The following is a 12070-nucleotide window of genomic DNA, read 5'->3' on the forward strand; positions in this document are numbered from 1 at the left end:
TGGTGGTGGGTGCGGTTCTAGAGGTAAGAAGGATGCAAGAGTGACTGGCCTCTCCACCTTCCCCTCCTCGTCCTTCTATTACTCTTCCTTCAGGTTGAGGATATGACTCGAACTTACACTTGCTGGTCGGGCTTTTGATGCGGTGAGCTTACACATAGAGTTTCTTTTCTATTTTTCTTATCAGAAAAATGGAAGCAATCCTGCTCCTTCCTCTAACAAAGGGAGGAAGGAGACTGGCAATAATGCAAACCCTTTTCAGAACTTTGCTTTAATGTCTCCGACCCTTTTTCAGATGAGTTACGATTTGTCACTCATTTCAAAAAGGCCCAGAAGTCTGCCTCTTGACCATGCAGCTCCTATACTCTGATCAAGTTGTCAGAGGCAGGGCACTCCTCCTCGCTCTTGATGACCAGGAGGAATAGCCCAACTGTGCCTGAACTCCAGTCAGTTCTAGAGGCTCACTTACATTCTCCCACCAATCAGTGAGTCTTCTTGATGTTAAGTGGGTTTGTATATCGTGTAGGAACAATCACAATTTTTGAAAGTAAATTGTATTTTTCCTAACTATACATACCTGAGGTCCCTTTACATTAATGCCCACCTCATGCTACCGCTCCAATCTGGAAACCTGGGCTGAAAGGCAAATTGGAGTGTTTATATCCAGGCAGGCGGGCCTACCCGCCTACCAGATGGTAGTTACTGCCTAACAACCTTGTTCAAGAATTTAATGGCTGTATTCCAGCCTACGCTAAAGATAATTCATAATGGAAAGGACCTCAGGCTTTTATAGTTAAGGAAAATACAATTTACTTTAAAAAATTGTGATATTGCTGTATTATTCTGTTGAAAAGGATGGCTGTGTTTAGCAAACATTAATTTTATATGATAACTTTCTACTCATTTTAACAGAATATGTTTGAAAGAGGGTCTTCTTTCAAGATATTATTTTATTATTATTATTCAAAACATGGATGGATTCTCTTCATGTAGAACAAGCCCACAGGGGCCGATGACTTGAAGTTCAAGCTTCTTAAGAATGTTGTGTACTATATTGAAAGAAGTAAGAGAAGTTAATGTGATAGTCAGAAAGAAAGAAGAGATCACATATTAAAAAAGAAAAAATAAAGTAAATTAATAAATAAATTAAAATGTAAATTATTGAAATACAAGGAGAACTGTATTAGGGTAGCAATGCATTTGATCTTTGCTTGAATTTGGAAATACCAATTGCATGACATCCTCAGGGAGACTGTTCCACAGTCCAGCAGTGTGAGAAGTGAGAAATAAAGGACCTTCGGAACTGAGAAGGTCAACAATACTAGTGTAGGTTGTATCCCTGAAACATAAATTTATTGAGTGACAATTAGTTTTTGGTTGTTTGTTGAAGTTCATTCCTAATAAATTTAGGTTTAAAGTTGATACCATAGAGACATTTGTTTTTGCAGAGTCTTCCTCTGGAGGTGAGTGTACTGCAGGTGTTCTACGTGTATGTTCAACAGTGCCCAAGTTCTCAGCTTGGAGAATGCTGGGGACCGTTGCTTGTCATGGTAAAAGAAGGTACCTTGACATTATCACCTCCAGCCCAGCTTGTTTTGTTAGCCACACTCAATGAGTTTGTTCAACGAGCAGCTCCTCTACAAGAGAAAAAGGACATAAAAGAGTTGCAGGTATGTTATATTGAAAGAACACTTCAAATATTTATTGAGCCCCAAACTGATTACGAGAATAAATTTTTTTTCTTCTGAAAATAGAGTGCCATTATTAAGGGTATCTAGGTTGTGCCAGTTTTCCACTATAGGGAGGTTTTGTTTTGTTATGCCTTTGACAACAGTCCTGAAAGTTCTTTGTAGCAGTCCATCTGTTTTCAGTTGTGTTTTGTCTTTTTCCTTTGCTAATTTTTTGCTTGGGTATCCAACTTTCATTTCTTTCTAGTAGAATTTTTACCCCAAGGGGATCTCTATGCAACTATATGTGTATTCCATGTACATATTGCTTGGTTCTCAAAGCATTTTACAAGGGTGCAGCTGAAGGATCACCATAGAAATATGCTGTTTCATATTGTATTACAAAACTTATTATTTTCTACATGGATACAGACCTGTGGAGTACCTTCCTACAAATGTGCTGACTGGACTAGGGGGATAAGCTAAGCCCCTTCTCACCAGCTTCCTTAATGTCCATTTGCCTGTGATGATGATCACTCTTGTGCTCTCCCTTTTCATGCGCCATTTTTGGGGCCTTTTTGTGTTTTTTATTCTTTATTTCATTGCCCAGTGCTTCCTAAACTCATTTTTAGTGACGTGGAGTTTTTGTGTGTATTGTGTGTGATTTTGTTGGTTTTGTGGTATACTTTGTTTTCTGTGCTTGCTGGCATGGAGAGTAAATAAGATTAACAATGTTATACAGCCTCCTTTGGCAGTATATTCACATTATTTTTATATTTCTTATACTCTTTCTTGTGCCTTTCCATGTTCTGAATGTATTTCTTGATTGTCTCCTTAGAGGGAACATTATCAGAAAAGGGGGAGATGAACAAGAAGGACGCATCTAGTTGCCCCTACACTGGAAGTGATGTTTGGTCCTTCTAGAACTTTCGATTCCCCTCCTACCTCTCATTCTCTTCCCCTCGGGAAAGGGCAAAGGAGCATGTTCAAGGCTTGAGGTTTGCTACCATCTTGTCTCTCAGTGAGCCTTTGAGTTTACCTCTCATTGTGACTCTTGTGCGTTCGCAGTTGCACACGAAGGGTTTGGTGTGACCTGCCCAGTGTGGGTTTACCTAGTCCAGTTGTTAGTTAGATGCCCTGGTTCTGTACCAGATGTACTGATAGTATGATCAGGTGACCATGTTGAAGTAATATCAAATAAAAAATGGTATGTGATCCACATTAACAATAAAGGTAGGATTTTAATATCCAGTAAACTATAGGCACCATTATGTCATTGATGCCATCTGATTTAATTGCAGCTACGATAAATATGTAATGATTTTGTTTGTCTTTTATTGCTTAAAAGTCATTTAATTTTGTCTTGTAGTAGCATTCACTCATTTTTTTTTATTTCAGGAAGTATCTGGTAAATTACTGGAATCCTGTAGTAACATTGCTGGATCCTGTCTTGAAGCCACTACATGGTTGAGAAGGAATTTGACTGTCAAAACTGAGTCAGCTGACAAAAAAGATGGAGTTAATGGTTGGTTTAGTTTTTTACATCTTTTAATCTAATATTCCCATTGATGTTTGAATTTAGGCTTTGCTAGCAGCACAGATGTTCCCCTTTGCTTCAATAAACTAATTAGCTGTGTAATTTGTTTTAAAATTTTCTTTAGCTTCTACTTCCAGTTCCTAGTATTGATTGATTTCTTTTGGTACTTATTAAATGTATGCTTATAGTTACTGATACTGAAATTTTTGCCAATAGATATAAGGATAAATTATTTGGGATGAATCTTGCCTACTGTTAGAGTTAGCTTATATCTCCGCATTGATAGGCGAGTTGGCATTCTCTTATTCTCCACCAAGGAGAAATTGACTCAAACTACAGAAGTTCATGCACTTCCACTAACTTGTGCATTTCATACTTAACCAATTGGAGATGCTCAGATGTCTCCTTCCATTAAGGGGGTTTTCAAAAGTGTTAAGGGTTCTATCCTTAATCAACGGGAAAACAACTGTCCTTGTGTCAGAAGCAGAGGTTTGTGTATTGCTTAGGGTCACATTTTAGAGGAATTTTCTGCACCTGGAACCTTGTGGACATCCAAGTTTCTCAGCTTTCTTAGATATAGTAAGACTTTTTTGCTGGCTGCAATCAAGGTTATCATTCCATACTTTCCTCAGTATTGTGTCATGTGCTATTAGATCTGGCTGATGATCTGCACCTCAAGGTGTTGAGGTCATTTGAGATTGAAGCTCATACAACTTGGTAACAGTCTCTGGAATGTAGACGCAGGTCTTGAATTTTATCTGCAGATTTCTTTTGAGCCTCTGGAATGAGTTCCATTGAATTATTAACTATTGAACTTTCTTTGATAGGCAGTCAAAAGAGTAAATTTATCTCAAGCACTCTCCTTAAGGCTCTTGTAAAGGGACTGTTATTTTATGTTTTTGCCTTATAGCTGAGAATGTTGTTGAGAATTCCAATTTACCATCTTTGTTTGGGAAGAAGATGAAACACTTCTCTGTCCTGTTGGGGCAATTAAAACTTACTTACTTAGGTTAATACTTACTTAGAAGGGGCAGTTATCCTTTTGTTTTGTGATTTTAGAAACTTAAAGAACGTCTTTGTCAAAGGTTAAGCCTGGATGAGACAAAGTTAACCTTTTGTTCTGTGGGGTTAGAAGACCTAGATGTCTTTGTCAAAGGTTAAGCCTGGATGAGACAAAGTTAACCTTTTGTTCTGTGGGGTTAGAAGACCTAGATGTCTTTGTCAAAGGTTAAGCCAGGAAGAGGCAAAATTAACTTTTTTGATTTGTTATTTAAGAAAATCTAGAATGTCTTTTTAAAAAAACATGAGATTTTTTGTGATTTATTTGATTAGGCTAGTGTATGGGAACTAGTTCCATACCTTCTACCTTTATTGAAGGTAAACATTCACAATGTGACAGCTGTTGCAAATTCATTTAGTGTTTTGACAGTTTGTCTCTTGAGGTTGGGATTAATGCAGTGTAGTAGAAGTGCAAATTGGTTTTGCTTACTCACTACTTTAAGTATGCAGAATTGTTTTTTAAAACAGTAAAGCCCTTAGTCCGCTACTAGTAGTCTGTAGTCTTTTCCTGAACTGAAGAAAGAGCACCCTTTTGGCTCTTTGTTTTAAATCTTGGGTATTAATATTTTGGGGAGCATGAAGGTACATGTATTGTATAAGAATGTACCTTTATTTCATAAAGGTACAAACCTTTAGCTTAATTGGCTGAGTGGGTTTATTCTAGCTGCACTACCAACCATCCTTTTCTTAATGTGGGAATCAGTTAACTTTACCAGCAGGTAAAGTTAATCCCTAATGGTATAAATTTTCCTAAGAAAATTTATTACTATTTAGATACTTACCTACTGTTTAAGTAGAGACCCACCCAGCCTCCCCACAACTTAGTAGGCTGTCAAGGAGAATTCTGCCAGTGTTTTTTTTTTATTATTTTATTAGCTGACAGGTAAGATGGGTGAAAGAAGAGTGAGGGCAGTTAGCTAGCTAACCATGGTAGGTAATAGTTTAGAAAGTTAAGTATTAGTAAGAGTAATGTAAAGTCTGGTTTATCCACAATTATATTTGGGTAAGGGTACAATTTTCTAACTTATATTAACATAATACAATAATGATTTTACATTATATTAACATGGTGAATTGTACAGAATACATATTTTGAATGTTATTTCTTAATAGTATAATCATATTTAATAAAGTTCCAATTTTCTAATTTTAACCTTAATTTTAATTATCATAATGATTTTGCATTATATCTACATAGTAAATTCTACATATTACTTTTTCACAAGACATTTCTTAAAATTATAATGGTTGAGGTTCATTGCGGTGAATATATGAAGATATGTGTTAAAACATTCAAAATACATGTGGTGGAGACACAGGTATACTAGACATTCATCTGGGCAGCCATTCAATCTTTTGTTCGAACGCTGACTCGCCTGTTGGCACGGAGATATAAACTAACTTTAAGTGTGTAAGTATCCAAATAATAAATCTTGTTACAAAGATTCATATTTACAGAGGTAAGTATGCTATGTTAATTGGTGAGCATTGAACTGTGATGCTTGTTCTTTTTTTGCTGTGACACAGTGTACAGAAATTTCATAATATTGGCAGAAGACATTTTACTGTGGTATTTCAGAAACGAGCACCCTAACCCATTGTAGATGAATATTTAAAAAGGAGGATACTATTTACGGATGGGTATGAAGTGGGCCACTGTGGAGAGATGATCATTTTGTAGCTGCCAAATAAGCTCTTAGAATGCAACAACATGATAATGTTCTGATTAATAGTGATATTTGAGTGTCTCTTGGGATATACATAGCTATTATGAAGCATCACCATTGAAGCACGACCCTCTCATGTGAGGGAGGATGTTCCTGTTGTGTTTGATATTCCCAAAGGATCAGTTTTGCTTTTCCAATATGTAAACAACTGGCTTGAGAAGTATATTTTTTTGAGTAGAGAAAATCCAGGTTGGAATACCATCAAGGTGTAAGGCAGGAGTGAAATGTGATTAATTGCTAGGACATGGCACAAGAAGAATGGTTTTCCAGTTTTTGTCTGTGATGGGCCAAATATTTGAGTACATTTAGGACCAAATTCCTTTGTAATAAGGTCAGGCTTTAATTAGGGCTATGAACAAAATGAAAACTAATGGGCCTATTGATAACCTGAACTAGAAGAATTTAAATTGGAAGACTCATTAAAGAAATTGAAGCATGTTTTAGGAGATTTATGAATAAATACTTTTAGATATCCATTCTGACAATTGATGAAAGCCTGACTTCTTTTTAAATGGATTGAAGTACTGATAAGACTGTTACAGTCATGAAGGAAGTCTTAATGTGGAATGATTTAGGCATTCTTGGCCATAGAGCCTTCAACTATAGTACTAAACTGGCTTGGTTCGAGAAATTGTTTGGCTTGTTTTTCCAGTAGGATGATGATTTTGTAATCAAGAACATGAATCTTCTGTGAGTTTTCTTTATTTGGATAAGGGATTGGGAAGCAAGCAGTGGCCCCAATACAGAGGGAGAGAAGGCTGTGTGGGAATTAGCAGCACAGGCAGGAAAGAGGACTAGCATCAGCACCTGTGCAAAAGCTACATAGGTGGGAATATGAAATTTTGATATGTTAAAGGGCTGAAACTTTTTACTGAATAGAGTGGAGATGAAAGATATCAACTCACTCAGTGGAAATCCATTACACCGAAGGATATCAAGATCTTTTTAGTACGTATTTATCTAATTGCCCACATAAAACTGAAACCCAGTGCTGTTAAGACAGTGGGTTTTTTTCTTTTTGTTACAAACACAATTTTTAAAAAGAAATTCAACTGAATATGCAAACAGTAAATATACGTACTTAAGTTGATAGTTTCTTTTCATTTTCAGATGCTGTTTCATACAGTGTAGCAGCACTTAGTGTACTGGCAGAGTTACTGGCTCCCCTTCTGGATGTCTTGTATGTGAGTGAAGAGAAAGACAAAGTTGTTCCTCTCTTAACTAATATTATGGCTCATGTTGTACCTTACCTACGTAATCACAAGTAAGTACCTTGTTTGATATTTATAAACAAATGTTAACCATAAATTGCCAAAATTTTTTGTTTCCAGTGTTATATACAGTCAACTCTTGAAATTTTAGGTTTTGGGTCCCCAGAATTGATTTAGACAGGTAACTTGCATCAATATTTAAATGGATATTTTTTTAGCTTTGTAGCGATTCACATGACCCTGCTTATAACTTACTTAGGTTAAAAATATAAAGGAAGCTAAAAAAAGTTTAGTGCGCGCGCACACACACACACACACACACACACACACACACACACACACACACACACACACACACACACACACACACACACACACACTCCTGGTTTAAAATTCTTTACAATCTACATTCCAAATATATTTTCTGCTTAAGAGGTAGGCTGCTGTCACCTGAATAGAAAATTTTGTCTGTGTTAGAATTGGGCATTTTTTTTTTTTTTTTTTTTGTAAGAATACCTTGGCTGATGACACAGATGAGTAGTATCCATGCCCTAATAAGAAAAACAATATAGTACATCTTGTAAAGTCTTTATATATAGTAGTTGATGAAACAAAATATGTAATACCCTGACTGATATGTGTATTTATGACCAAAATGGGATTATGTTTGACCTTGAAATTTCAATTTACACATTCTAGGCGAGGAAATATGGCAGCTTTTTCAGCATGCTCACAGCTGCTGTCTTCCCTGTCTGGTTACCAGTACACTGTTAGAGCTTGGCGACGAGACGTGTTAGACCTTTTGCTGGATCCTCAGGCTTTCATGATGCTTCCTCCCATTTTGCCTTATTGGCGAACAATTGTGGATTATCTTTGCACACATGATAAAACTGTTTTCAAAGAATTGCTAAGTAAGTATTTGTTCCTTAATATTACTTGAAATTCAATATCTCTTTAATTTTGTATTATTAGGGCTATTTTATTCCCATCTTCCATTTTTTGTTATAAAAAATATGAATTATTTGGTAATATAGCCTCCTTGCATAAATAGTTTTGTGATGAGATGTCTGGAAAGGGATAAATAGAAAGGAAAACAAATGGTGGGGCGAAGATGGTCAAAGAGGAGTGGAGGGAAGATAATAGAAGGAAGTAGGGAGGCTTTGAAGGACATGGCAAGAGCAAAAATATTTTGAAGCAAAAGGGGAGATGGAATATGTTTTGGAAATCTAAGTGTATAAAGAAAGATAGAAAGAAGTACTCTGAAAGCGTCAGCAAGTATAAAAAAATGACTTGAAAATTTAAAAGAATAAGTAAAGGGGATGTAAATGCAATACTTTTGAGAATTTAGTATATGAAGAGAATAAATGTGAAAAATAACTGCATATTTAACTTTATTTTCTGAATTACAGGTCGGGTTTCTATGTCCCAGGGTGGATCATTAAGCTTGTTTTCCAGCAAAGAATCAGAGTATGAAATTCGGGCAGGATTATTGAAAAGATTGTCTTTCACCATATTTTGCTCTGAAACTGATCAGTACACTCGTTATATACCTGAAATACAAGGTATTGTATTATATCATGGTTTTAAGTTCTTTGTTGCTTGTTACAGTTGTTAGTATTTTCACACTTGCTTAATAAATTGGAATTCCACCTAGGTTTATGTGTTTTTTGAAAATTTTTTTCATACATGAATGGTCAATCCTGTAATTTTACTTTGTCATGAATCGTGATCATAAGCAGGACAAAAGGTTATCCTAGTGCTACCTTTAGTCATTCTTGGAACAAGAAAAGTTGTCATCTTCCTGGTGAGCATTCTTACTCACATGCATAATTTTTTGGCTTGCTAAAGACTTTATTCCTACACAAATACAGACTTTTGGTTTTTGCATAGAATTATGCTTGCAAACTGGAGCTGGATGGCCATTAACTTTCAAAAGAGGTTGTTAGCTACCAGAGATAGGTGGGAAGCTTTCGGCCGCCATCGAGTCAAGGTGTCTGCTGCGCTCTCTGCCCAACTCCCATTTGACTTTCTTTTTGTTTTTGTGATAGATGAGTGTTTTTATATGCTTGCCTATATGCAAATCCTTAACTTTCAACAGCCTGGGGAGAGGAAACCTTTGGTTTTTAGGTGTTGTCCTGGTAAACAAACCTTATACGTAACTGGTTCCTCTCCTCATTGGAGATAAGTCCTCATACTTTGTGGTTTCCATGCAGGAAGCGTGATTACAATTAATAGTCCATGTAGTGGGTGAAGTTTCCCCAGGAGGAGAATAGAAAGAGGTAGGTTTCTTTGGTGTCATCAGGATGTAATACAGTACTCTTTTGATGACACCGAGGATTCTCTCTGACTCCTTCTCAACCCTGGCAAACTTCCACCTGCTGTTGCTACTCCTAAGGAATTAGTTTCCTCCTTCGATGTCTCCTACTGCTTCATCAATAGAGAATTAAAGTAAGGGTATGACTGACCGTTTTGACTTTTCCCCAGTGGTCTCCGATCACTTGGAGGGGGAATTGTTCTTCTCAGGATGAAAGGAGATTGCCTCCCTTAAGCTAACTTGTTTTTCAGGTTTTGTGGAGCCTGAGGGGCTTAGGGCATCCCTAAGTCTCCTGGGGGCATTGAGTGTTGAGGGTTTGATCCACCACTTGAAGGCCTCCATAACTGACTACAGTACCTACAGTACTACCTCCAGTAGTGTGCCCACTAGTATTACCCTACACATCATCTTCCCTTGTTGACATCCATCTCCACACCCTGCTGTCCAAAAGCCTGCTGCAACTGGCAGAAGTTGTAGAACAGGAATCGAGAATCGTTGTTGTCTAAGTCTTTATTTTCGTCGTGTGCTGTCACCTCCTCCCCTTCTTCTTCTAAAGCTAGCAAGCGGAGGAAGAAGAAGGCTGCCTCTCCCAGCCTTAAGCCACCTTCCATGGAGAAAGCTACAGTAAGGATGAGTTATGGAGTTCCATTTGACAACGTCTGAGAGAGAGAGAGGTGGTTGGATGGTTAACGACTGAATTGGCTGTTGGTGGGTTCTGGGTTGTTTGCTGGTGCTGTTGGAGATTAGAGTTCTGTGTTTTGAGTGAGTCTTTTTAGTCAGTCTTGGGTTAGAGCCTGTGACAGTCAGTAGTGTCGGGAGCGGTTGGTTGAAGGCATTGATATTCAGCTGAGTTGTGTGTTTTTGTTTGTTATTTAGTTGTTGTTGAGTTAGTGTTGTTTGCTTAGACTTGTTGTGCCTGTGCTGTTGTGATTTGTGTTGTTTGTGCAGTGGTCTTTTGTTGTGTTGTTGAGTTTTGTTGTTATGTGTGAGGTTGTGTTCCTCGGTTGTTTGCTGTGTTGTTAGAGTTGTGGTTGTGTTCCTTGGTTGTTGTTGTGTTGTTGTGGTCCTTGGTTGTTGAGTTGTTGGTTGTAGTCCTTGGGCGTTGGGTTGTTGTTGGGTAGTGGTTCTTGGTGGTGGTTGTTGTTGGTGTCTCAGCGACCTTGACCGGAGGACAGCACAGCATACATGTGTTTTTTTTTTTTATGTGTGTAGGTGTAGGTCAATTGTCCTGCTTGTATTCTGTAGTGTAAAGAGGAAAGTGTGACTGAGGGTGGGTTTGGCAGCTGGGGTGATTAGGTTTATGTTGGGGGGATTTGTCACTTGTTTTTTAAACTTGTAATCCCGCCACATTATTTTTTGGTGCCCGAACAGGGACTGTTGGTGCGGCAGCTGCAGGACGATTGGGGTATTGAGTTGTGTGATTTGGTGGAGAAAGGTTGAGGAGGGAGGGATTGGATTTTGGAAGGAGATAGAGGCTGAAGGAGGCAGCTGAAGGAGGTTTGGCGAGGGAAGCTAAGGAAAGATTGGAAGTGGAGAATGAGAGGTTGAGGGTAGAGTGTGAGGAGCTGAAGAGTGAGTTAGAGGAAATGAGAGCAATGCTAAAGAGTGCGAAAGTGGAAATGAAAGAAGAGGTGAAAGGAGCGGAAGAGAGAATGGTTGAGAAAATGGATGAAAAATTTGGGGTAATGATGAATGCAGTGCAAGAGATGATGCAGGAAATGATAAAAGGATTCATGGGAGAGGGAGCTGTAGGAGGTAGGTCTACTGGGTCTTGTGACAGGCCAGGAGTGGTAAAGAAAGTGAAAGAGCGAATGGATGAGAGTACGAGTGACTAAGGTGATTTAGTTGTGATAAGTAAGGGAAAGAAGGGGAAGATACAGAATAAGGATAAACCTGAGGACAAGAATAAGAAGGGGGCTGAGGAAAAGAAGAGTAAGGGAAAAAAGAAGGTTAGTAGGGTGACGGACAGGATGACTAGGTAGGACTGAATACATAGGGGAAAGGGCTGAGAGTGATTTAGATAGCGGTGAGTGGAAACAGGTAGGTAGAAAGAAGAAGGGTAAGAAGAGCATGGTTAGGAGTATGGACGTGAATATGGAAGTGGATTCGCTGTATTCGAAAGAGGGAAAGAAGGGTCAGAATGGAAGTAGCGAAAGTGAGAGTGAGAGTGAGCGGGTAGTACGAGAGGCTGTGTATATGAGAGAGGTACCCCGTTACTTGGAACCATCTCCGATTCTCATATATATAATTCTCTAGATTTAGTTGATAAATTAAACAAAATTGCTCTTTGCCCTACTGATAGATTCGTTAGTTTTGATGTATGTTCTCTTTTTACTAAAGTCCCTATAGACTCTATTTTAGAATATCTTAGTAATGAACTAACTCAGCATGAATTACCTCTACCTATAAGTCACATTATTTCACTCACGAGTTTGTGCATTTGTGATTGTAAGTTTATATTCAATGGTGAATTTTATCAACAAATATTTGGCATGGCAATGGGAAATCCTTTATCACCATTACTCTCAAACCTGTACATGGAATTCTTTGAAAAACGC

General features: G+C 37.9%; 1 protein-coding gene across 2 annotated transcripts in view; it reads left to right on the forward strand.

Moving 5' to 3' along the window:
* The first annotated feature begins 1418 nt into the window (after positions 1-1418).
* Positions 1419-12070, forward strand: part of LOC135209704 (protein dopey-1 homolog) — a 67192-nt gene continuing 56540 nt past the window's right edge. For both annotated transcript variants that reach the window (XM_064242466.1, XM_064242467.1), the window contains exons 1-5: positions 1419-1667; positions 3063-3189; positions 7098-7251; positions 7898-8109; positions 8608-8760. In XM_064242466.1, the coding sequence (XP_064098536.1) occupies positions 1545-1667; positions 3063-3189; positions 7098-7251; positions 7898-8109; positions 8608-8760 (769 nt within the window). In that variant the 5' untranslated portion in view covers positions 1419-1544. The remainder of the gene's footprint in view (positions 1668-3062; positions 3190-7097; positions 7252-7897; positions 8110-8607; positions 8761-12070) is intronic.

This window comes from Macrobrachium nipponense, chromosome 38 (genome assembly GCF_015104395.2).
Source record: "Macrobrachium nipponense isolate FS-2020 chromosome 38, ASM1510439v2, whole genome shotgun sequence".
Classification (NCBI taxonomy): domain Eukaryota; kingdom Metazoa; phylum Arthropoda; class Malacostraca; order Decapoda; family Palaemonidae; genus Macrobrachium; species Macrobrachium nipponense.